Source organism: Schistocerca cancellata, chromosome 8, assembly GCF_023864275.1.
Source record: "Schistocerca cancellata isolate TAMUIC-IGC-003103 chromosome 8, iqSchCanc2.1, whole genome shotgun sequence".
NCBI classification, from domain to species: Eukaryota; Metazoa; Arthropoda; class Insecta; order Orthoptera; family Acrididae; genus Schistocerca; species Schistocerca cancellata.
Window position 1 is genome coordinate 454,106,917 of NC_064633.1, and position 27,801 is coordinate 454,134,717.

Genomic DNA, 27,801 nt, shown 5'->3' on the forward strand with positions numbered 1-27,801 from the left:
ATATGGTGATTATTTGTCCATAAAAAGTGGAGTGAGAATCTCTGAAGGCGAATAAGTGTCTGAAAGACGCGAAATCTGGCAGGTCGAACCAAGGGTATAATTTGTAGCACCTCCTGAAAGAATGTGGTAGGCTCACGAAAACATGGAGCATAGCATACGTAAAAATCTGACACGTGCTCCATTACTGAGGGAAAGGGTAGAAGCCATTTATGTTCTGCAGAAGGAAACGACGCTCTCAGAGTTCCGCTTTTCACATGAGCAGTTAACTAACGTATCATTTCCGTTTACAAGGAGTAGAGAATCTTTGTCGTTTCCATCAGCGTTTTCTGTCTTAATTAACATCTTGGACTTCCCTGTATTTCCTCCATTACTTTGTTTATAATTATCAATTTTGGGATATCGAAGATTAGGAACAAGTAATGTGGATATGAAACGATAGTATCAATACAGTGCAGTCAGGGAAGTTAATTTAATCGACATTTTGTTTGAGTATCTTCGAAACCATTGGAAACGTTGGGTGGGCTTCTCCATCAGTGTCACACCAAGAAGATTTACTGAAGGACAGTTCCACTATAACAATTTTCTGCGGAAAAATGAAGAAATTTTTGCTCATGCTCGTGTCTAAATTAATGATACGCAGGGGGGGGGGAGGGAGGGGGGAGGGTAGGAAATGTTGTACCTGAGCCAAGGTAGCACCACACAGGACGAGGTTGTCTATCCCCAAAGGCGTACCCAAAAGCACGATGGTAAACACCGGTTATTTACACACAAGATAATGGAAACAGACATTCCGAGCACTACTTCCTGCAGGTGGAGCTCCAGCCACGGCCTGCAGGAAGTATCACTACGCCGAAATCTGATTGGCTGGAGACTGCTATTAAGGGCTAGAACCAGGCCCAAAGTTCAGTTCAAGCCGGATGCCGACCTCGTGTACTGCAACCGTCGAAGATTACGTATTCGTCTCGGAAATGGACTGTCCTTAGTGTGTGAGTGTGTTACCACGAACCTTTGTGGAAAATAAGAAGTGAACTTTAGTTTGCCTCGATTAGGAGACTTTTTCTTTATTGTTACCTTCCGTTTGTATGTTCAGTCTTCAGCCTTGTGAACTTACATCGATTTGTGAAAAATTGCATTTTGTTTGTCACAACACAAAGTGGGGTACCTGGTACGTCAGCCGGGCTGCATGAACACTGCACCGCTCCTCTGAGGACAGAGTTCTATGATGGGAGAAAAAATGTGAAACAGGGCAAAAGAAAAAGAAAGACGCAGTGGGGAGTAGGAGGGAAAAGTAAGGAAGAAATTGGTAGAGGGCGATATCTGTAAGGGGATCCTGAGGAGATTGCGACTGAAGTGTGCAAAGCAAGAGTTTTACGAGAACTGTCTTTCATTCGGAAAGACATGCTTGTTCCTTGGTTTCATGTACTAGAAGGAGCCACCGCCAACCAACGCTACGTAATTTGAAGAGTACATTTGGCGTTTGTTCCTTAGTTATTGCTTTGAGTTGCAATGAATGAAAGAAAAATCGCCTTATGGTCACAAATAATACAACTTTGGAGAATCTGGTGTTCCATATTTGAATTGGGTGACACAGAAAAGAATTACTGATAGGGATAGATCTTAAATCCTTGTAAAGTCATGTTGATCTCAATAAATGTGTAAACAGCGATGAGGATTAAACTAAAAAGTGGGATGACGTTGGCGTATGGAAAAGGTATGAGACGCGGAAAATCTGTTCCATCTGGGTGCCAATCACCCTTTCTAATGCAATAGCAACACGGCAGTGATGATAGTGTGATGGACTTCCATCACGAAATTCGGAACGGTTCAGAACGAAAAGGCAACATCAGCAGCAGTAGCAGCTGCTAAACTGAAACTCGTTGTAATATCATGCATCCACAACGTAAGTTGATTATAAAACTCATATTAGAGGTATTCTGTAGTATTTCACATCTGTCTAGGACTCTTACATGGAGGAACAGTTAGAGGTGGTACATTCAAAGAAACCACATCATACCGGAATCTTTACGTAAGCACAATAACTTCTCGAAGACGCTCATCCATCTCAAGTTGCATATACACTAAGAGGTTGTGTTGTGCTTCTAGAATGCACATGCAAGGAACAAGAATGAGATGGTTAAGAGAGCGGAAATGATAGGGTTCCAAAGTACTTCAGACAGACTGTGGTATGCAGATGTAGATGTAGTTGGATGGTCACGAAATGTTTACGCGAATTTTAAAATTTTCCCGAAGCACTGGCTGTTCGACGAAATTTCGGTCTTGCGGTCGTCGTCAGCTACACTACACGATATTTCGATTGTGCACCACCCATTAATCCTCCAATGAGTCACTGAAGATTGGCAAACACGTCCTCCTTTCGGCAATATGCAGAGGGCTGTGAGTATTCCGCACAATCTAGTCCACAGACGGGCTACACTACATAGTGTCAGCACCCTCGCTGGTGCGGTACTCAGCTGTCCTTTGCACTACTACTTGCATGGATTGTTTATGATCGCTCACAGCAGTACCCATCTTCAGCATTCCGGTTTTCCCTGAAGAGCAAGACGTTACTTTCTGGATTACTGCCGCTACTAGTGAACCGTGAGTTAACACCATACTTACCTTACTAAGTAAAATAATCGAGTGGGAAAAATGTCAATACATTTGGCTAGCAACAATAGGAACGCTTGCCTGCGTGAACGAATGAAATGAGACTTACCGACGACGTTGAGGTGCACGAAGTGGCTCATGTGCGGCGTGGTGGACACCTGGCACTCGTAGACGCCGGCGTCGCGGTGCTGCGGGTACTTGAGCTGCAGCGTCCAATCGTTGCTCAGCGGCTGGTTGATGGCGCGGAACCGCTGGTCGTTGGTGTACGTGTACCTGCCCACCGTCAGCAGGTGCACGTCCCTGTGCCGCACCCACGACACCTGCCAGACAGGTAAACACACGTGTATCACAACACACTCCTGACCTTGCTGAATGGTTAGCTGATAGCACTGAAATACTGCACTTTCAAGTACGCGTTCCTGCCCATCTTCAGAATGTGCACATTCCTCTGACGAAACCAACTTGTGCTCAGTGTTGTAGGCATACGTATGACTCATCAGAGCCCAGTATATGACCAGTGCTTGGGAAGTGTATCAGAACGAATCGACGTAAACGTTCACTCAGTATCAACAAATACGCTATAAAAAGAAAAGCTTTCGGGCCGCCAGCATTATCATTGTGCGTTTCAGGAACAAATCGAGTTGCCTACTGCAGGTACCTAACAGTCAAACTGTGAGCCTGTAGCAGTCTCACATTACATCATTTTAGATTCCTTATTTCCCCCGTGCACTGTGTTTTCGGTTCTGAAGTTCTTACCTAGATTCGCGTTCCAGTGACGCTTTCTGTCCCTTGCCTAATCTCCAGCATTCCTACCATATTACGCCTATGATGTTGCTCAACATCTGCGAACTGAACAGTGGCCTTCAGTTTTTATTTTTTATTTCCGTATACTTTTCTATGATAGAGCCATAAAGTCACAGATCTGGATCAGCACCATCCTTTGCTCGAAATGGAATGTCCAGCCCCCAGACCGCCGGTGCGCCTCAAACGAGTTCGCTACTGGCATTCAGTACAGCGAATCTAAAAGCATGCCGCTTCCAAATGTCCACCAGGAGGGTGCACAGCGCCGTGCGGAATGGCCGCGCGGTTCGAGGCGCCATGTCAAGGACTGCGTGGCCCTTCCCGTCGGAGGTTCGAGTCCTCCTTCGGACATGGATGAGTGTGTTGTTCGTAGCATACGTTAGCTTAAGTGTGTAAGTCTACGGAACGAGAACCTCAGCAGTTTGGTCCCTTAGGAATTCACACACATTTCATCATCTGAGGATGCACTTTTACACACATTTTCGGTAACTTTGGGGACATAACGTACTGTTTTGCAAAGCACCCGAATTAGTCACACACACAGACACACACACACACACACACACACACACACACACACACACACACACACAAACAAACACAAATTTGCGCCAGCATTTGTAAGTTTTATTATAATCTCGACCCGTGTCTCCGTTTTAAGACTATTGTGCGAGATATAGGAAGGTGCAGTGCATCATAGGGCTTATCGCATGAAAGACATTAGGTCCTCCATGTCTAAATTACTGGTAATGTTTGGAGGTGTACTGAAGCAGATGGGACAAAAAATATCAAAGAAAAGAAGAGGGATACTTCTAGGATCGTAATTGGCTTACATAGCATACTAGCCCATGCGAAAGGGTAACACATAGTCTTAAGGGACTAAAACAAAAATATTAGATGAAGGATAACATGTACTCTTGACATCTTATTGAGCAAACGTAGGTAACTGGTATTCGTGCAAGATAATGCGCATAATTTTTGCTAACGCCATCGTATGTCTGGTAACACCTTTATATCTCAGCTACTGGTAATACTTACCAAGAGAAGTAAGTCACATGAATGGAAAATACATATTAAATTTCTGGCAGACATGTTTAACAGCTTTAACTTCAATGAGAGGAGCTTCATAAAAATATTTCCGCAAGTTACTAAACGTAGCTTCAGTGTGTACTGATATGCAACAGATAAGCTCACGAAACCACACTCAGATTTTCTGGATTAAAATTAATTTTAGATAGTGGTTTCATACCTTATTGTAACACAATGCACACATATAAGGAGTTGACACCATAGAAGCCAATTTCTTTATACAACAGATTGCCAGAAAAATCAATTTCTGGATTGTCCAACAGTATACAATTCCAACAAGATACAATCCACATGGGTAAAATTCCGCATTTAGACACAGAAATAAACAATTTATTTAAGAATATGAACGTATAGCTCTCTTCTTTACCGACAACAAATATTTTCATTTATACGAGTAAACACCAGAGAAGAAAGTTGTGAAGTATTCAGTCTACAGCCGTAGCCGCCCTGCCTTCTACACAGGAAAAGTAGGATGAAAGAGCTACAAAGAGTATACAACTAATGCTTTCAGAATCGACATCTCCGAAATTTCCGCGACGGTTACTCACATGTTTTAGTTGCGATATAAACCAAACGTATCCATGGGAACCTAAATATTCTCTATCAGTAATCGAAAGTGAGGAACTAGTCATCTGTCTTGTACAAAACTTTATGACTAGATTTTAAAATAATGCAGTTAATTCGACAATTTTTCAGTGATTTCACAAAACTGCAAATTTCTGAATGCAAATAAATAGCAAGGCACCGTGAAACCTATAGGAAACTTTTACGAAAAAACCTTAATGTAGAGGACAATATAAAGCCCTAGCTTGGCAAGTCCTCTCCTAATGGACCTCGTCGTGTAATATAGTTTAAATTTTAATAATATCCCAAAATATTGAAAGATTTAACATGTTTAAGCGTGTCATATGATACAGCAGATTCAGCAGAAACTGTTCTTCGATGACATTAATCTGACGGAAGGATGGAGGAAAGGACGGAAGGATGACTGGGTTTAACGTCCCGTCGACATCAAGATCATTAGAAACAGAGAAAAAGCTCCTGTTGTATTAAGGATGAGAAAGGAAATCGGTCATGCTCTTTTTAAAGGAACCAACGAGGAATTTGACTCGAGTGATTAAAGGAAATAACGGAAAACCTAAATCTGGATGGCCGGACGGGGATTTGAACTGCCCTTCTCCCGAATGCGAGTGTAGTGTGCTGACCACTGTACCACGTCGCTCGGTGTCATTTGCCTGAGCCTTACTTTACTAATGTGGATGCTAGAAGCAGAGACAAATTCAGGCAAAACTAAGTATTTCTGCCGTAGCTGTACCACCTCTCAACCAACCTATGCGTATATACTAGGACCAGTGAAAATACTGAGTGTCAGCCTCAAGTGCCTGAACTCTCCGGACACTAAGTGCTTCAAGAATCTGAAACATAATCAGAGATTGTTACTGGAGCGTAATTTTAGCTCGCATATTTCATAAAAGTAGCAGTCACACCTCTAAAACCAATCACAGGGGGTTACATCTTGCAAAACTAATGTCGGACATTAATCGTAGATCCAGGAGAAAAGGTTTCTTTAGCAAAAACTCTACAAACTTAGGAAATGTATTCAAACTGACAACAGGATTTATCTATGTGAAATATTACGTGAAACTGACAGTAAAGCAAAACGTGAAAATGGCGTAAAACATTGAGATTGATAAAGTTGCAATTGCTTATATCAGTCCCTAGGTGTCTAGATGAAACAGTTTGTATGAAACTAATGAGATCACACGAAATGACATTAGAATACGGCATAAACAGCTATACATTATAAGTCTTCTAGTTGACTTAACTCACATGCGTGTAGATAGTTCTTTGATGATCTAATTTTTATTTCCTCCATTTCCGCTGAAATTGTAGATTCCTAGAGGGATTGTCAGTCTGTTGTTACCAGAATTTTGTACAAATGCTGAAATTACCATGATGTCTCATATTTGATAATCATTTCTATAAAAATCTGTGATAGGCACAGTGTAGAATACAGAGTTATTGGCAGATTTGGTAACTTATTTGTGCCTCATATGCTGCATGGAGACATATTTTCCATACAATGACATTTGTGATTATACATCACTTACTAGAATAAAATATTTTCATTGGGATTATTGACAGTGAAGAGATATAGGATCTTGAAACAAAGAACATACAGTCTGAATAAATGTATGTATCACAATATGCTTTTTGCAAGGACCATTGTAAATACAGAACTCGGCAGTCAGTTAACACTTTCGAGAAGATTCAAATATTTTGTGAAAGCCTTTCATCTAGTTTAAACTAAATCAGTAATAAAAGCACTTGAGCGACGAGCAAATGATCCATCCTGCGAAAATCAATTCAAAATGTTAAGCATGTTCGGCAAGCAATCGAGCCTTGTATCTCTGAAACTGGAAGGCTGTATTCCATCTTCATTAACTTCGACGTCTTTCAACAAGATATCACAAGACCAGACTTCTCTTATGCTGTTCTCACCATCTTGGTAAAGAAGGTGTTCAGCTATTCTCCTAGCTAGCACATTCTCTTGATTTCTCACCCAATGAAAACATGGATTGCCAACAGACAGGAATGCTACCTCTCGCCAAGCACAAGGACAGGCGAAATTTGACACATTGTTATAGCAGTACGGAATATCTGTTATTCAAATTCAGATCAGCTCAAAATCCTGGCAAATTAGAGCCTACCATTTCTGCCTGAAAGAGCAGCTCTCTTTATTAAATTTGACACTTTTTATACCTCCGGTCGTGCGGTAGCGTTCTCGCTTCCCACGCCCGGGTTCCCGGGTTCGATTCCCGGCGGGGTCAGGGATTTTCTCTGCCTCGTGATGGCTGGGTGTTGTGTGCTGTCCATAGGTTAGTTAGGTTTAGGTAGTTCTAAGTTCTAGGAGACTGATGACCATAGATGTTAAGTCCCATAGTGCTCCGAGCCATTTGAACCATTTTTTTTATACCTCCAGATCATCTTCAGATTTAATCATACACTCCTGGAAATTGAAATAAGAACACCGTGAATTCATTGTCCCAGGAAGGGGAAACTTTATTGACACATTCCTGGGGTCAGATACATCACATGATCACACTGACAGAACCACAGGCACATAGACACAGGCAACAGAGCATGCACAATGTCGGCACTAGTACAGTGTATATCCACCTTTTGCAGCAATGCAGGCTGCTATTCTCCCATGGAGACGATCGTAGAGATGCTGGATGTAGTCCTGTGGAACGGCTTGCCATGCCATCTCCACCTGGCGCCTCAGTTGGACCAGCGTTCGTGCTGGACGTGAAGACCGCGTGAGACGACGCTTCATCCAGTCCCAAACATGCTCAATGGGGGACAGATCCGGAGATCTTGCTGGCCAGGGTAGTTGACTTACACCTTCTAGAGCACGTTGGGTGGCACGGGATACATGCGGACGTGCATTGTCCTGTTGGAACAGCAAGTTCCCTTGCCGGTCTAGGAATGGTAGAACGATGGGTTCGATGAAGGTTTGGATGTACCGTGCAATATTCAGTGTCCCCTCGACGATCACCAGTGGTGTACGGCCAGTGTAGGAGATCGCTCCCCACACCATGATGCCGGGTGTTGGCCCTGTGTGCCTCGGTCGTATGCAGTCCTGATTGTGGCGCTCACCTGCACGGCGCCAAACACGCATACGACCATCATTGGCACCAAGGCAGAAGCGACTCTCATCGCTGAAGACGACACGTCTCCATTCGTCCCTCCATTCACGCCTGTCGCGACACCACTGGAGGCGGGCTGCACGATGTTGGGGCGTGAGCGGAAGACGGCCTAACGGTGTGCGGGACCGTAGCCCAGCTTCATGGAGATGGTTGCGAATGGTCCTCGCCGATACCCCAGGAGCAACAGTGTCCCTAATTTGCTGGGAAGTGGCGGTGCGGTCCCCTACGGCACTGCGTAGGATCCTACGGTCTTGGCGTGCATCCGTGCGTCGCTGCGGTCCGGTCCCAGGTCGACGGGCACATGCACCTTCCGCCGACCACTGGCGACAACATCGATGTACTGTGGAGACCTCACGCCCCACGTGTTGAACAATTCGGCGGTACGTCCACCCGGCCTCCCGCATGCCCACTATACGCTCTCGCTCAAAGTCCGTCAACTGCACATACGGTTCACGTCCACGCTGTCGCGGCATGCTACCAGTGTTAAAGACTGCGATGGAGCTCCGTATGCCACGGCAAACTGGCTGACACTGACGGCGGCGGTGCACAAATGCTGCGCAGCTAGCGCCATTCGACGGCCAACACCGCGGTTCCTGGTGTGTCCGCTGTGCCGTGCGTGTGATCATTGCTTGTACAGCCCTCTCGCAGTGTCCGGAGCAAGTATGGTGGGTCTGACACACCGGTGTCAATGTGTTCTTTTTTCCATTTCCAGGAGTGTATATTATTTCCAGTTCACTTTAAACGCACGTCGAGTAAAACTTAATTAACTGCTACCCTTTTTAGAGTGTCAGTTTTAATGGCTAGCAATCTGCTTTGAAAAACATGCAAATGTAGTTTGGTTTTGTTCTGTAGACAAGTTCCAATGATCTTGATAAATGTTTCAAATATCCAATTAAAGACGATATATAGGGTGCTCATTTTAACGGAAGACATAAGACATTGAAATATCTCGAAAACTATACATCGGTTCAAAAAAAAGTTGTTTCGGAGGGGGCATCCAACGATTCCTCATTAGACCCACCATCCCACACCGTGCGTGAGTGGCAGGGGCTACTTTGAAATATTCAATGGGAAACCCCATTTTTATTGCAGATTACGATTTCACGACTATATCTAAATGCTTTTGGTATGAAGAACTTTCTTCGTTTCGCCTCAAATGGCGCTATAATCGGAGAAACAGAAACAGGTACACATCGTAATTTACGATATGCTACTCAATGCCCTCGAATATTCAATGGCACCAGGGACCACACCTGCATGCTGCGAGGGTAGGACAGGCGAGTTTTTCCTAACTTCTTATTAGAAACCAATTTTTTCTTTCCTTGAGTCATCAGTCTTCTGACTGCTTTGATGCAGCCCGCCACGAATTCCTCTCCTGTGCCAACTTCTTCATCTCAAAGTTGTAGTTGCAACCTCAATTATCTACTGGATGTATTCCAGTCTTCCTCTACGGCTCCCTCTAGTACCATGGAGGTTATTTCCTGATGTCTTGTCATCGTGTCGCTTCTCTTGCCAGTGTTTTCCACATTTTCTTTTCCTCTCAAATTCTTTGCAGAACCTCCTTATTCCTTACCTAATCAGTCCAACCAATTTTCAACATTCGTCTGTAGTAGCATCACATCTCAAATGCTTCGATTCTCTTATGTTCCGGTTTTTCCACATTTCATGTTTCACTGCCATACTATGTTGTGCTCCAAACGTACATTTTCTGAAATTTCTTGCTCAAATAAAAGCCTATGTTTGATACTAGCAGACATCTCTTAGTCAAGAGTACTTTTTTGCCAATGTTAGTCTGCCATTGATGTCCTCCTTGCTCCGTGCGTTACTGGTTATTTTGCTACCTAGGTAGCAGAAATCCTGATGTTAAAGTTTCTCGCTGTTCTCATTTCTGCTACCACTCGTTACTTTCATCTTTCTTCGATTTACTCTCAATCCATATTCTGTACGCATTAGACTGTCCACTTCGTTCAGCATATTTTATAATTTTCTTCACTTTCACTCAGGATAGCAACGTCATCAGCGAGTCTTATCATTGTATCGTTTCACATTGAATTTTAATTCCACTCCTGAACCTTTCATTTATTTTCGTCATTACTTCTTCGATGTACAGACTCAACAGTAGGAGCGAAAAGGTTTCATCCCTGTCTCACACTCTTTTTAATCCGGACACTCCGTTCTTGGTAGTCCTCTCTTATTGTTCCCTCTTAGCTATTGTACATATTGGGTATTACTCGTCTCTCCCTATAGATTACCCATATTTTTCTCGCAGTTTTGAACATCTTCCACCGTTTTACATGGTAGAACGCTTTTCCATGTCGACAAATCCTATGAACGTGTCTTGATTTTTCTCTAGACTTGCTTCCGTTATCAACCGCAACGTCAGAATTGCCTCTCTGATACATTTACCTTTCCTAAACACTAACTGATCGTCATCTAACGCCTCCTTAATTTTCTTCTCCATTCTTCTATGTATTACTCTTGTCAACAACTTGGATGCATGAGCTGTTAAGCTGACTGTGCGATAATTCTCGCACTTGTCAGCTCTTACAGTCTTCGGAATTGTTTGGACGACATTTTTCCGAGAGTTAGATATGTCGCCAGACTCATACATTCTACACAGCAACCTGAATAGTCGTTTTGTGGATACTCCTTCCAATGATTTTAGAATTTCTGATGGAATGTTGTCTGTCTTATATGAACTTAAATGCTCCAAAGCTCTCTTAAGGTCTGGTTCTAATATTGGATCCCTTATCTCTTCCACATTGACTGCTGTTTCTTCTCCTATCACATCAGACAAATCTTCCCCCTCACAGAGGCCTTCAATGTACTCTTTCCACCTCTCCGCTCTCTTTTCTGCATTTTGCAGTAGAACTCCAGTTACGCTCTTAATGTTACCACCCTTGCCTTTGATTCTTCCTTTTAACTTTTCTATTTGGTGAGTAGTCTTTCCAGTAATCGTTTCTTTGCTGATTTCTAAACATTTTTCTTGAAGCCATTTTATCTTATCTTCCTTGCATTTGTTTCATTGCTCAGCGACTTCTTTCATCCATCACTTGATCTTGTGCTACCCATGGTTTCATCGCAGTTAGGTACCTTCTTTGTACCTATGTTTTCCTTTCCAACTTCTGTGATTACCCCTTTTAGAGATATCCATTCCTCTTCAACTATACTGAGCTACTCCTTATTGCTGTATCTATAGCCTTAGAGACCTTCAAGCGTATCTCGTCATTTCTCAGTACTTCCGTATCCAACTTCTTTGCGTATTGTTTCTTCCTGACTAATCCTTTAAACTTCAAACTACTACTAAACTACTACTAAATTGTTATTGAGTCTATATCTGCTCCTGGGTACACCTTACAAGCCAGTATCTGATTTCGGAATCTCTTACTGAGCATGATGTAATCTAACTGAAATTTTCTCGTATCACCCGGTCTTTTCCAAATATACCTCCTCCTCTTGTGATTCTGGAACAGATCATTCACTATGACTAGTTGAAATTTATTACAGAACTCAATTAGTATTTCTCCTCTCTCATTAATTGTTTCAAGTCCATCTTCTCACCCAGCCTTTTATTTCCCTACAACTGCATTTCAATCCCCTATGGCTATTAGATTTTCATCTCCCTTCTCGTACTGTGTTACCCTTTCAACATCCTCATATAATTTCTCTATCTCTTCATCTTCAGCTTGTGACCTTGGCACGTTCGCAACGTTGTATTTCTCTGACATATCGAAAAGGGGACTACTCGACGCATGAATGTGGCCTTGTAAGCGTACGAACTACGACGTATCACAACAGGTAGTGCGCTGCGATCGCAGATCACGTATCGTGAAGAATAGCACAGATAGCGGCTCTATACATTACAATACCTGCGGAGTGTTTATTGCTTGCACACCTACCTAACATTTGGCGAACAGACGTGCCAGTGGATAAATGTTGCAGTCACAGAAGCAGAAACTGAAATGATCCTGATTTATGGAGGATGTAGGAGAAATCAGAATTATATTAATACCATCAGCTGCTGACGGATGTTGATATATATCAACGGGGACAGGTAAAAATGTGTGCCCCGACCGGGTCTCGAACCCGGGATCTCCTGCTTACATGGCAGACTCTCTATCTATCTGAGCCACCGAGGACACAGAAAATAGTGCGACTGCAGGGACTGTCTCGCGCACGCCTCCCGCGAGACCCACATTCTCACCTTGTATGTCCACACATTACATTAGAAGTGTCCCACCCCAACACACTCAATACTCGCGGAAGACATTTTTACCAAGTCTCGTAAGAGCTCAGGGAATATGTGTGCATCTGCACAGAAGAAGAAGGTCATGGCCGGTATTGCCAGAACTGTGTACTGATATGGATAAGGTGTCTGTTCATTCGGACATGTCCGAAAGAACAGACACCGTATCCATATGATTATAGTGTAGGAGAAATGTTGAGGCTGCTGTTGCCTTGTATGCCGAGCGTTTTCCAGAGAAAGCTCGTTCTCATTCTTTCTTTTACAAGGTTGTGAACGTTTTTATGTCTAATGGCAGCGTACAGACTGGCAAAAGGAAACGATGCAAACGTGTTACAGGAGAACATAATGAAGTAGCTGTACTAACGGCAGCGCATCATAACCAACGAATAAGTGCCAGGCAATTAGACTGCTATTCCGTTGTGTCCTTAGGTAGTATTGTCAGAATATTGCATCTTCGTATCATCCACACCACGTGTCACTCCATCAAGTACTTCATGGCGCCGATTTCCAAAACCGGTTAGTGTTTTGTGAAAGGATACGTCAACAAATGCAAATGTCCCCACGTTCTTTGCTGAAATACTGTTTTCCGATGGGTCCAAATTCACAAACCATGGTCGCGTCAACCGGCGTAACATGTATTCCTGGGGTGTAGACAATCCCCACTGGTCACAGCAAGTTGACCATCAACGGTTAACGTATGATGTGGAATTGTGAGGAACAAATACAATGGTCCTTATTTTCTTGACGCCACGTTGAATGGACGCTAATACCGAACGTTTTTGGAACGGGAAGTACCGGTAACGCTGTAGGATGTTGCCCTGGTTTCAGCATGATGGCTACCCAACTCATTACACAATTAAAGCGCAAGAGCTCTCAGACCGTGTTGATACTGGTCGGTAGATCGGCAGAGGTGGCCGTATTAATTAGCCCGCTATGCCTCCGGATTTGACGTCGCCGGGTTTCTTTCTGCGGGTATGTTTAAAAGGTAAGGTATGCCAGGAAGTGCCAACAGCCCGTAAAGTCATGGTCCACAGCATCAAAACGCCTGTGTTAACATTTCCACACAAATGCTTCTGTCCTGTGTACGGTCATTTAAAACGCGGATCATCGAGTGAAATGAAGTTGGCGGTACTATGTTTGAACGCTTACTCTAATTGAAAAAGTAGAGTAGCGTTCGCCCCGAGCCACGGCCGGAGTTGCCTGTCGGCTAGTCCCTTGTTCGATATGTCGGAGAAATAGAATATTGCGAATGGGCTTTCTAATTAGAAGATGCGAAATATTGGCCTGTCCTTCCCTCGTAGCGTGGAGGTGGGCTTCCACGTGCTATTGGATATTCAAGGACCTTGTGTAGCATGTCGTAATTACGATGCGTACCCATATCTATTCCTCCGACTACAGCACCATATATGCCAAAAGGAATAAAATGCTTCAGGTCGCACGTATGTTGATTTTGTCGTAGATTCGTAATCTGCAAAACGAAACAGTGGATCCCATTGAAGATTCCAAAATTGTCCCCTACAACCATGGGGTGGGGTGGATGGTCGGGTGTGGTGTCATTGGATGTCCCCCTCAGAGAAAAAACAAATTGGAATTGTAACTGTTTTCGATCCGATGTGTTGTTTTCGAGATATGTCAAAAATATGGTTCAAATGGCTGTAAGTACTATGGGAATTAACATCTGAGGTTATCAGTCCCCTAGGCTTAGAACTACTTAAACCTAACTAGCAGTGGTCTAGCGGTTCTGGCGCTGCAGTCTGGAACCGCGGGACTGCTACGGTCGCAGGTTCGAATCCTGCCTCGGGCATGGGTGTGTGTGATGTTCTTAGGTTAGTTAGGTTTAAGTAGTTCTAAGTTCTAGGGGACGTATGACCTAAGATGTTGAGTCCCATAGTGCTCAGAGCCATTTGAACCATTTTGAACCTAACTAGCATAAGGACATCACACACATCCATGCCCGAGGCCGGATTCGAACCTGCGACCGAAGCAGGCGCGCGGTTCCGGACTTAATCGCCTAGAACCGCTCGGTCACAACGACCGGCCGATAGTTGAAAGTCTTCAATTAAAATGAACATCTGCTCTATTCTGTGCGAGCCTCCTCCTCACCAAATAATTACTGCAACTACGGATGTTCATCGTATATCCTCTTTTCAATACACAGCTGTTCTTTCCTGTGCTGGCTTTGACAGACATACGACGTCACTGATAAACCTTAAAGTTTTTATTTCTTCCCCATGAACATTAACTCCTACTCCAAATTTTTGTTTGTTTTCCTTTACTGCTTGTCCATTGTACAGATTGAATAACAACGGAGAAAGTCTACAACCCTGTCTCACACCCTTCTCAACCAGTGCTTCCTTTTCAAGCCTCTTGACTCTTTTAACTGCCGTCTGGTCCCTATGTTTTACCCATGGTACCTTTAGAATTTCAAAGAGAGTATTCTAGTTAAAACCGTCAAAAGCTTTCTACAAATGCTCTAAACGTGGGTTTGTCTTTTCGAAACCTGTCTTCTAAGACAAGTCGCAGGGTCAGTATTGCCTCGCACGTTCCTAAATTTCTCCGGAATCCAAACTGATCTTCCCCGAGGCCGCCTTCTACAAGTTTTTCCATTTTTGAGTAAATAATTCATGTTAGTATTTTGCAACCATGACTTATTAAACTGATAGTTCGGTAATTTTCACACCTGTCAGCAACTGCTTCCTTTGGGATTGGAATTACTACATTGTTTTTGAAGTCTGATGGTATTTCGCCTGCTTCATACACCTTCATACATCTCTGTACACCCATCACATCAATGTGAAACCCTCCAGTGCCTCCAGGTCTCTTCCACGTGTACTACCTTATTTCACGATTCTTAAAACAAGCGTCAGCGATTATTACATAATACTCTGTGCGAAACTCTACCAGGCGGCTTCCCCTTTCATCCCTGTACCCCAGTTCATATTAATGTACTATTTATCCTTCTCTTCCTTTTCCTGTTATAGAATTCCAATCCCCATCGGATTTAATTTTCACCTCCCTTATCTATCTGAATCATTTCTTTTCTCTCATTATACATTTCTTGAATATCTCTATATTTTGCGGATCTAGTGGTCATATAAACTTGTGCTACTGTGCTAGGCATGACCTACGATAATGCGTTCACTGTTCTATTCATGGTAGCATACCCACATTCCTATTTTCTTATTCATTACTAAACCTACTCCTGCATTACCCCTGTTTGACTTTGTATCTGTAACCCTTTGTACTTATAACCTGACCAGAAGTCCTTTTTCTCCTACCACCGAACTTCATTAATTCCCACTACATCTAACTTCAGCCTGTCCATTTCCCTTTTAAATTTTCTAACCTACCTGCCTGCCAAATTAAGGGATCTAACATTCCATGCTTCGAACCGTACAACCGTATCTTTTGTGCAAACATAATTTTTTTTTAATTGGAACAATGCCTATTGATATTAACAGACTGAAATTAGGGTAAATTGGAAAGTTAGTGGTGTTTGTTGAAGGATTCTACTACGAGTCGTTTACGAGATACCTTATTTTGAAAATTTCTCACACAAACACTTATACAATACCTGTGGTAGCACATACTAAAGAACAAAAAAGTGCATGTACTAGTTATGTGGATTCTGAATAGTAATGAGACCACTGACCATCACAGGTTGTGTTCAAAATGACCGCGGGCAGCGGCGATATGCGCTTCAAGACAGGTGTGGAAAGAGTGCTAAACACGTATTAGTAGTTCAGTGGAGATGTCCGAGCAGGCTGCAGTTAAACTTCGTTGCATATCATCGGGTGTAGCTGATATGTCCCTGTAGTGAACGTCTTTGATATCCCCCGACAGAAAAAGCTATAGGCGTTAATTCCGGGGAACGGGCGGGCCAAATGTACATGACTCCTGCGTCCATTCCAACGGTTTGGAAGCAATTCGTGAAGGTATGCTTAAGTGCTTCGTGCACTATGAGTTGGACAGCCATCATGTTGATAACACAGCTTCCTCCTAGTCTGCAGAGGAACGTCTTCTAACATCCGTGAAAGTAGGTCTCTTAGGAGACTTCGATACTTCTGCGAGTTCTGTGTTCCGTTTACGAAAAAGGCAGGCCTATGAGCTGATGGTTCACTATCAAACACCACACGTTTACGCTCCATGGACGCTGACGTTCCACCTGACGAAGGCAACGGCGATTGTCACCCGACTAATAGTGCATGTTTCGGCGGTTAACCTGGCAATGACTGGTAAATCTAGTTTCATCACAAAACAAGATACATAACACATCTGGAGTATCCAGTCGTAATTCTCATGGACAGAAGTTAACACGAATCTCATAATCGTTTCCATGCAGCTCTTGATGGAGAGAGATGTGCAAGAAATGGTGTTCATGGAAAATGCCTAGGACACCTGTCTCACTGCTGCCACTGTCTCGTGCAATTGCGGCGGAGCTAACGGACGGATCAGCTACAATTGCAACAACAACATTAAGTTCTCCCTCTTCTGTCTTCACTTGTTTCTTTCTGTTACGTTGGTCCGCAGCTCGTGTTCTAGTGGCTAGCGTTGCTGCCTCTAGATCACGGGGTTCCGGTTTCGATTCCCGGCCAAGTTGGGGATTTTCTCTGCCCGGGGACTGGCTATTTGTGTTGTCCTCATCATTTCATTCTCATCATCATCATTGGTGACAGTGGCTAGATCGGACCGTATAAAAAAAGTATAGGACTCTGTAAAAGTTGGGACTTTATACGGGCGCTGATGACCACGCAGTTGAGCGCCCCACAAACCGAACATCATCATCATCATCATCATTATCGTCATCATCTGCTACGTGGTCAAGATGTTACATTACTACTTTTACTTAAACAGTTGATGAAGCTGATAAATAATTGCCGAGATAGTTGACGTGTATTGGGATTTCTTGCCGCATTCACTGTACAAGCATGAACTGCATTCTGCCTACATTTTCCATACACCAAGCTGTTTCTGCACTTGTAAATCCCGTCGTCCACTCACAAAGTACTTCTTAGACTGTCGTGTACTAACTGACTACCAGTTCGCAATGCACTCAAGAAACACAAAGCACGTCGTAAGTAAACATAACAACATCGTACCGAGCAACTACGCAGGTTCAATGGCATAAAAAGTGTCGGTGTGGAAACTTTTCGGTATAAGATATCTTGTGAACGACACGCACTAGAATCCTGCAACAAACACCATTTACCTTCTAATTTACCCTAATTTTAGTCTATTACTTCAGCCCCTGACTACCGATCCATTCTGTGAAAACTGCACATCAATGGCACTTTACATTTCCTCAATTTTTGGGGTGTATATTTTAGGTGATTCAGTATATTCTAAATTTATTCATATTTTGACGGTTGATCCGTGCAAGACAAATAAGTATGAAAAGAAACACCTACAGTCCCAATTTTGTCATGTTTTGTTAAATTACACGATTCTTTTAGGACCTGTTACTAGAAAGGTAGATGAAACAGATATACGCATTTCATTTCATTCAAAAGCAAAGGCAAATTAAGTATCAGACGATTTGCACCTGTCGATGGGCCCATAGGGTACGAAATGCACCATGCAGTTTAGTAAAACACAAAAATATTGTTACTGAATGCGGTTTTATTCGTACTCCCTGTGTATCCAATGGCCACGTGCTTATCTCAATGGTAGCGTGTTTCTCCACTATGCAACGAGCCCGTGTTCGATTCCCGGCTGGATTGGAGATTTTCTCCGTTCGTGGACTGGGTGTTGTGTTGTCCTCATCAGGCTTTCATCATCATCGTCACCGACACACAAGTCGCCCAGTGTGGTGTCGTCTGAAATAAGTCTTGCAACCCGGCGGCCAAACTTCCCTGTATGGGGCCACCTGGCCAACAATACAACACGATGATTCAGTTTCATTTTTGGTATCCACTATATACGTAATTTCTGTAGATACTCTGTCAAACATCAGGCTAGGCAGGAAGCCTTACGTACTGAATTTTAGTTATTTACCTCACCGATTGGAACTGTACTGAAATTCGATGCCTTGTGGCTAGCATATAGTGTACTTTCTTGTGATAACCGTACCAGTATCAGTTGTGAAGCGGATTTCATTTTGTAATGTCCAAGAGAGACTGTTGTGTCACGTTGATCAGTAAACACTTCTACGTAATACCTGCCACTGTTATATATTCCCTTATATGCGTGATATACCTTTTATAATTCCATTAATTATCGTTTGTCCTCCTCGTTATAGGCCTTCCGTTCTTACTTCGGAGTGTTCTTTTCATTCTGGCTTTCTTTGTCCGCTTTTCCCGCTCCTCAATGCTGTTTAGTTTTCCTCTCTCTCTGTTCCCGAATTATCGTATGTATTTTTCCACATAGCAGCTGTGCTCCTTTGTACCACTCGAGGAGCAGCCTATGAATATTCAACATTCGTTTCCGTGGCCAATTAGTAGGTCAAAGCGTTCTTTACTCTTTCCATCTGAGGACTGACGATCTGTAAAGTAAAGCTTCCGTCCAACCTCAATCATGGAAGCCGGCTAAAACATTATTTGTTTTTGAACGTACCTTTTCTTTATTTCCAAGCACTAACTCTTCACCTTACTTTAATTTCTATTTCGTTATTTATTATTTTACATTTCTGAAAGTTTCAATTTTCAGCCGGATTCCAAATAGTGAAGTTAGTGTATTACGTCATACTGTAACTCCGTATGTCCTCGTGTACAAACAAGAAACAAAAGAGGCCACCGCTGGTTATTACCAGACGTGATATAATGACATGCTCAATATAGAAAAAAAAAACTCTTCAACGACAATTTTCCGAAAATACCACGTTGACAGAAGAAAGGGGGATAATCAATGTGCTGAGTAATTGCCTGGTGATTAATTATTACCAGTCAACAAAATGAAAGGAGACAAACTATTTGAAGTCCGGGTGTTTCAATAAAAAAAAAATCGGTTAATGGTCATCATATGGAAGTGATACCAGTTTGATTCCACACATATCTTTACATGTTCCTTCCACAGTTAAATCATAATTTTCTTCGCAGGAGCTCCACCGCTTAGCGTTCCAACGAGTTCATAAACTTGATATTTTGTAAGTTCCTTCAGTATTTACCAATACATCTCTTGTCACCGAGCTGTAACGAATTTGAACAGTTTCAGGGTAATGAATACGCAGAACAGAAAGAATTCGAACAAAAGTGTTCCATACATGGGAAATGAACAAATATATGCGAATTTTTCATATCTATATGATTATTCTGAAATTCACACTTAAGTATTTGGCTGAGGAATCTAACGACCAGTTTAAGACTCCACCGGTCCACTTTCGAATAGCGTAATGGTAATAACTCTAACTGGTAAGATTCGAATACCATGCAACATTACGTCAGAAGAGAGTACAAAGACTTAGCGTAATCAGTCCGTTTAGTAGGTTTGTCGAATCTTACGCTTGCCTCTAAAACGTAATTCTTGGTTCACCTTCTCCCCATTTCTAAGTTTAAGTTATTCATAATCGTAATCCCTCAGTATTGAGTCGAAAACCTTGAATTAGTGCGATTTATCGTGTAACCAGAATTTTAAGTATTTTTGTAATGGAGAAAATCACACTTTTTATTCTTCAGCATTAAATGTCAGTTTTCGTAAAATGTAGATATCTTGGATATCTTGCCCGAATCACTTTGTAATTGTTTTGATCTTTTGGTAACTTGACTAAACGTGAACGAGAGCGTTATCTGCAAATGATCTAAGAGAGGTACTCATATTGTCTCCTAAACCGTTTTCGAAAAGTGACAACACTAGGGGGCAATAACGCTTCCTTGGAGAGCGCCAGATAGAACTACGGCTTCAGTAGATAAGCTCTCGTTAGTCATTGTGAACTAGGAACTTTCTAGGAGGAAATCGCGAATTCAGCTGCACAGCTTACAACACCTAATTTAATTAGGAGACACCTGTGAGCGACATCCTTCAGGATGTTTAGAAGTTTCAAAAAAAAAAAATACTGAATTGAACTGAAAACCCCTATGGATAGCGTTCATTACTTAGCTTGAAAAAGGAGCCAATCGTGTTTCACAAGAACGATATTTTCTGAATCTGTGCTCGTCATGTGTCAACAGATGGTTTTCTTCCATGTATTTCATAGTACTGGATAACAGTATACGTTCCGAAATCGTACCGGAAATCAGTGTCTGTTAAATGAGTCTATGTTTTAGTTGATTACTTCAATTTCCCGTAATGTATAGCAGTACGCCTCTCCCACTTCCTAGATTTTAGGTATGTATCTTTCGTCGAACGAGCAGTTGAACATGATAGCTGAGAATGTACCCATATCATCAAATATTCTGAAAAAAAGCTAATTGGTACACAATCATACAGTTGCCACGCGAAGAACTCTATTTATATCGATACTGAGTCAAACTTTTACTAGCCACAGGTTTATAAAGTGATGAAAATTTCTAAAAACTTGTAAAGCTGATCAAAAGCATTAAGACTCGCTATCAATGTTCGACGTTTAATAAGCTAGGCAGCTGTGTATAATTGCCTGCACCTGCAGTGTTAATATAATATGTTAGTAGTAATACGTGTCACATTTCAAAGCTAGATAGGACAGCTACAACCTAAATGTGTGTACATAATATCGTCACGAACAAATGATCCATTTTTAAACTTGTAGATCATAAGCAAGAATGTAAACGAGTATGGCGCTAGACCAAGATTGCTGGTGATAAGTCTGCGAAAGAGTAGAAGTTCTGCGAATGATATGTTCCTTCATGGAAGTGAGAGTTCTCTGCTAATTCCCTGCGATTCTTCAGTAACGTTACGCAAGCGAAAGTGAACTAAGGTAATTGACTCTAGCGCTAATACGGAGTTTCGGTAGCAGTCGAAGTTTGTCGGTAAAACTTGGTCCTGCAAGAAAGATAACGTACCCTGCGTGCACATGGAAACTTCTTGCACTAAAATTTCCCAAAGGTGTGTGTAATAATTCTTCAAAACTTGACGTTACCGTAGGGAGATTGGGAACAATGCAGATAAGGCCGAAGTATCACGTGGTAATTACCACAAAAGACAATTTTGTGACCAGTGTTCTAATAAAATTAATGCTTCATGAGGCTACAGGCGTTTCATTGGATATTACGCGGTAATGAATAATTATGCAGGCGGTTACACGATATGAGACGTTAAACAGTATGAGTAGACACAAAATAATGTAGTGTGGGAACGGAAAAATAATCCAGTGATCACAATCCTGTAACTATTGAAATAAATGATACTCTGGATAAAGTTTACGAAGTAACTTTAAATAACGTTGTACACTGTTACAGGACGATGGGTTTACCATCACGCTGTACTAAATTTCAACTTGTTCGATCAGATCAGTGGTATTAACGAACAGGACACTGCAGACGACAGCGTACGCAAGTACTCTCCCTCATATATCTCGGTGGATGTATATGGACAGGTTATATGAAGAATTAGACAACTACATAGATACATAGCTACGATAGATTTCATCAAGCCTATATAATCAGATTGACAAAATGTCGCCAATTTAGTAATACTTTTGATTTATTGTTTCTTTCAGCTGAACGTGCGTATAATACACATTACAGTATAAAAATGGCACTATTATTTCGAAATACTTCAAATTGTGTTGAAATTACGAAAATCCTCGTCCCCGTAAAACATGTGACACGTCTCCAACGCAGTTTTTTCGTAATAAACATGACACACCATTGCAAAGCTAAGCAAGTTTTTACACGTGGACTTATTTGTGAGAGTGATTGGTAATTGTTCAAATGTAGATGAAATATCCAACAGATGACGGTAACTTTAAAGTAAAAACATCTCTTCTATATAAAGGCTGGATTCTATATAAATACAGTTTAGCATTCCTATTTCAAATGGGCCCAGTAATTTGAGCAGTTGATGATTGTCGATGTTCTTCAAAACAACATTACATTTTAATGTTTGTTTTTCTCTAAACATGACTTTTAAAGTTATAAATATTGTTTTAGTGTTACAAACATACAAAAATTACGTTAGTACTAACATTTATGTGAATAGAGCGTGTTTCTAAAATTCAGTTGAGACTTAATCTACGTAAATAATACTTGAATTTTGTCCACGTCTAAATAATGTACAACGCATTGCGTTACACTGTCAGCACGATTTTCACTGAAATATAAATTATCGAAAGGTAATAACTTTTATATAAGTATTTAAATTTTGAAGTTAGGTATTTAACCAGCTTCTGTAACAATTTCAATTCCTTTTTGTTGACTTTTCAGTTTTAAAGAGGATAACCATATAGGAATCAAGTGCTACAAGCCAAGATATGGGATTTTTTAAAGATTCGCAAAAAACTCTAGTTTCACCTGATTCTTTATTTCAAAACATAAGCTGCAGAAAAGGAACAATTACAATACTTTATAGAAACCATTTCCTGGATTGTGCTTTCACCAGTGTTCAGCTAAGTTAGGCTGACTGTAGTAAAAACATAATGTACTTTATTACTAAACCACACCATCCCAGATTAAGGCTAATGATAATAGTGCTCCTATAATAAATTAATTACTGAATGATTGCGAATATGTTCCATTTCAATAAACTGTGATCCACGTTATCATTAGTTTTCATTTTTTCTTTTCTTATTTTAGCAAGTTGTGCAGTTCGTTGCAAGGAGTTAAGGACTGGTGTACACTTACTCCACTTAAATTATTCGACTATTCCGCTACGTCTAATGGCGAAGCAACCCTTATACGCGACATACTCATTGCGACTACTGAACAAGAAAACTGAAAATCGTTTATTATTTCTTACATTTGGTGAGGGAATTAGTTGATACAGGTGAATGTGACACCACATGCCAACAAAGCATTCAGTGCAACAAACTTAAATCAGTGCGCTTAAAGGTGAAAACCTGTCCTGTTAACTCTATGTCTCGTAAATGGCAGTAGCTAACGTTGGTAGGTCAACCAAATCCGTATTACGCCTTTCTGCCCGAGAGAAAGACAATATTGTTACATAAATGTAGTTACATTTATATAGAACCGCTGTTGTCGCTGCCACGCACGTTTATTTCAGATATAAGCAGTCTTTACGGCCAACTGAGTTCAGACAAATAACACACGCTTCCACTTTAAACAAATGGTTACGCTAAACTTTTTTCCTCGGCATTTCGCCGCAGTGCTCACAAAACAGAGCACGTCCGCCACAGGGCTCACTAGCGTAAAAAGCAAACCAAATTGAGACGGGTTCTTTTTCGTTACACGGCCTTCTATGTGGCCCAATGGCATTATTGGAAACCACGACACACTTTGTTGAAAGTTTGTACCGCCCAGTTGAAAACCTGGTGTGCATTTTAATTCATAAAGACATACGTATATACAAGAAACTACAGAAATCATGCGCCAGTATGAAGGAAAGCAAGGAAATTGAGAAAATAAAGGGATATAGTGTGTTTAATTATGAATTTTTTAATTTTTTTTCAAAGAAAAGTGGTAGTTTTTGCAGACTATAATCAGAATCCCTACCTTGGCATACTAGTAATACTAATCGTTTCAGCAACTAAGGCGCTATGTCCTCGTTATTCTCGACTGGAACACGGAATGGGGAAGTGACAGTAGTGGACAGTAGTGCATGACGCACCCTCCCCCACCACCTCTCCGGACGACAGCTTGCGAGGTTTAGGTGTAGACGTAGATTGTGTGACCGAATGGGGTGGCACAGTGGTATAACAACTGACTCAAACAGCGCAATAACGTTAAAACTCAGTTGATACCCGAGATTTCGAGACAAGTACCGTGTTAGCTCATTTGAACAGGATGCTGCCGATTTCATTTTCCGCGACCGCTACGGTCGCTGGTTCGAATCCTGCCTCGGGCATGGATGTGTGTGATGTCATTAGGTTAGTTAAGTTTAAGTAGTTCTAAGTTCTAGGCGACTGATGACCTCAGAAGTTAAGTCGGATTGTGCTCAGAGCTATTTGAACAATTTTTTTCATTTTCCACTATTTTCCTCCACGAGATTATACGGAAAACATGTTGATTCAAATATTACAAAATTATTTTCTGCTTTGACGCAATAAATTTGATAATACGTTTGGTAATTAGATAGCCTTTGCCTGCAATAATTTTCAGATTGAAGACTCTTCGCCATATGCAGGGCGAGGATAAAATGCCACAATTGGCGGTCGGCTTGCGATTCCTCTCCTGATTCAAGTCAAAATTTATCTAACAAAATCTAATCGGGGGCATTTTGAAAACAAAAGTGTGAAAACGAGGAGCTGGCAACAATGTAGCATCGAGCAGCGCACGACCGTATCAGGCGTCGTCGGTGAGTAGCACTGCTCGGATATCATAGCCACATCTAACATGAAGCTATGGTACGGAACTTCGTCAGCTTCCTTTTTTACTTTTTAGACATCCATTCCCTAGTTCTCGTCGTTTTTAAGCAGGACATCGTATTGTCGACTGACAATAGCCTATTAACTGACAGTGGGGTCCATTAAACTGCAAGCATGTGCCTACCAACAACACAGTGCACAACCGTGACTAGTCTCATCAAGTTCATGTAGGGTGGCCTCCCGATGGAGTAGACAACCATGAGCACGTCGATATGCTTTTGGTGATGGGTACACCCGATAACCAACCTACTTCTGTTGCCCTCGCGTATGCTGCAGTGTGCCCTCAGAGACGCAAATGAAATGAAATGATCGTGTGGCATTGTTGGCCGGGAGGCCCCATTCGGGGGAGTTCGGCCGCTGTCCTTTTTAGGTGACGCTACAGCGGCGACTTGCGAGTCAATGATGATGAAGATGGTAATGAAGGACACACAACACCCAGTCCCCTGCCGGGAATCGAACCCAGGCCCCCTGCGTCGTAGGCGGTAACGCTACCGCTACGCTACGGAAGCGGACCTCAGAGACGCAATCCTGATAAGAATGCTTTTGTCGCCTGAAGTAATGTCTTCGGAAAATCAGTAATCTTAGCCCTCATATAATGGACGGAAGTAGTCCAAGGACTAGATGTACATCAAAAAGAATATGTGATTCTGGAAATTGTTCCCCAGTCTCATCGGCGAAGTACTCGTCATACTGCAAGACAATTCCAGGTATCTCAAACACTGATTGCCGAAATGTTGCTCGACGAAAACCTGGAGCCATATGATTACACTTTATCTCGTCACCGACGGCCAGAAGACCACATTTGACAAGTACTGTTTTGTGAATGACTTTTGCACTAAGTGGAAGATAAAGAACATTCTATAAATAATGTTATATGGACTGACCAATCAAGCGCCACTCTCATAGGTATTTTCAACCACCACAACAGCTGTTATTGGTCGTCGGAACACAACCCATATTTCAGCCGTGAACTCGGCTTTCAGGCAGTCTATGGCATAAACATGTGGGCAGGAATCGTGGAATGAATCCTTTGGTGCCCTTACCTGTTGCCTGACGCATTAGGAAACGCTCTACTTGGTGTTCGGCAACAGTTGTGGTTTCAGCATGATTGTGCACCGCCACGCTTTGGAATGAATGTGCGTAACTTTAAATTAAACGTTTGAAAACTGGTAGTTTACGTCTGTAAGAAGTCCATGTTTTGATTTAATGCTTAAATAAGGGTAACAGTAGCAGACAGAAATACCTAAGACACCGCATTATGAAGGCGTAAGCTAGATACTGTTTGCTGCTTTTTTATTTAAAAAAAAAAAAAAAGAATTTGGCGCGACCGTAAGTCGAACACAGAGGAGTCTGCACATTCGTTTTCCAAGGCACTGCCTCGTTGTATCTGAGCTAACGGGACGGCATTAGCAGAGTGCAGAGTTCATGGTACCTATTCTTGGCCACGCTGCGCAGCGTTTCAGCGTTACGAGATCCTTGTTCTTTTAGAATCGCCTCTATATTAACCCTTTTGGCGGGAATAGGTTTTGCTACATACACCTTTGTCTTCACTTCGGATGAGGAATCACATGCCGATCGCCAACTGCAGATGATTTTCCTTCCCCTGTACTTGCATATGACACCTAGCTCTCAAATTAAATAAAACTATTATCAGAATAAAACCATTATCGGACCAGAATTTGGAGCAGCTAATTTATTATTTTATATATTAACGAATAACAGTCAAAGAGGAAAATTAAAGAAGAACAGTACGCTTCGTCTTTGGTTTGTATCGTCAGAATGTTAAAGAAAACGTGTAAATTGAGTAAGATGTTAAAAATAATGTAGAGAGTAAATAGGTACTAGACACAACGTTGATAAATAGACACGGCTGTAGAAAATATTTGCTGGAAACGCTGACACATTAGAAGGTACCTGCTGAAATACACTCCTGGAAATGGAAAAAAGAACACATTGACACCGGTGTGTCAGACCCACCATACTTGCTCCGGACACTGCGAGAGGGCTGTACAAGCAATGATCACACGCACGGCACAGCGGACACACCAGGAACCGCGGTGTTGGCCGTCGAATGGCGCTAGCTGCGCAGCATTTGTGCACCGCCGCCGTCAGTGTCAGCCAGTTTGCCGTGGCATACGGAGCTCCATCGCAGTCTTTAACACTGGTAGCATGCCGCGACAGTGTGGACGTGAACCGTATGTGCAGTTGACGGACTTTGAGCGAGGGCGTATAGTGGGCATGCGGGAGGCCGGGTGGACGTACCGCCGAATTGCTCAACACGTGGGGCGTGAGGTCTCCACAGTACATCGATGTTGTCGCCAGTGGTCAGTGGTCGGCGGAAGGTGCACGTGCCCGTCGACCTGGGACCGGACCGCAGCGACGCACGGATGCACGCCAAGACCGTAGGATCCTACGCAGTGCCGTAGGGGACTGCACCGCCACTTCCCAGCAAATTATGGACACTGTTGCTCCTGGGATATCGGCGAGGACCATTCGCAATCGTCTCCATGAAGCTGGGCTACGGTTCCGCACACCGTTAGGCCGTCTTCCGCTCACGCCCCAACATCGTGCAGCCCGCCTCCAGTGGTGTCGCGACAGGCGTGAATGGAGGGACGAATGGAGACGTGTCGTCTTCAGCGATGAGAGTCGCTTCTGCCTTGGTGCCAATGATGGTCGTATGCGTGTTTGGCGCCGTGCAGGTGAGCGCCACAATCAGGACTGCATACGACTGAGGCACACAGGGCCAACACCCGGCATCATGGTGTGGGGAGCGATCTCCTACACTGGCCGTACACCACTGGTGATCGTCGAGGGGACACTGAATAGTGCACGGTACATCCAAACCGTCATCGAACCCATCGTTCTACCATTCCTAGACCGGCAAGGGAACTTGCTGTTCCAACAGGACAATGCACGTCCGCATGTATCCCGTGCCACCCAACGTGCTCTAGAAGGTG

The 27,801-nt window shown here is 42.6% G+C and overlaps 1 protein-coding gene across 1 annotated transcript in view; it reads right to left on the reverse strand.

The window, feature by feature from the left end:
* Positions 1-27,801, reverse strand: part of LOC126095624 (zwei Ig domain protein zig-8-like) — a 529,063-nt gene that overhangs the window by 367,447 nt on the left and 133,815 nt on the right. The window contains exon 3 of the mRNA XM_049910390.1: positions 2,717-2,927. Within this exon, the coding sequence (XP_049766347.1) occupies positions 2,717-2,927 (211 nt within the window). The remainder of the gene's footprint in view (positions 1-2,716; positions 2,928-27,801) is intronic.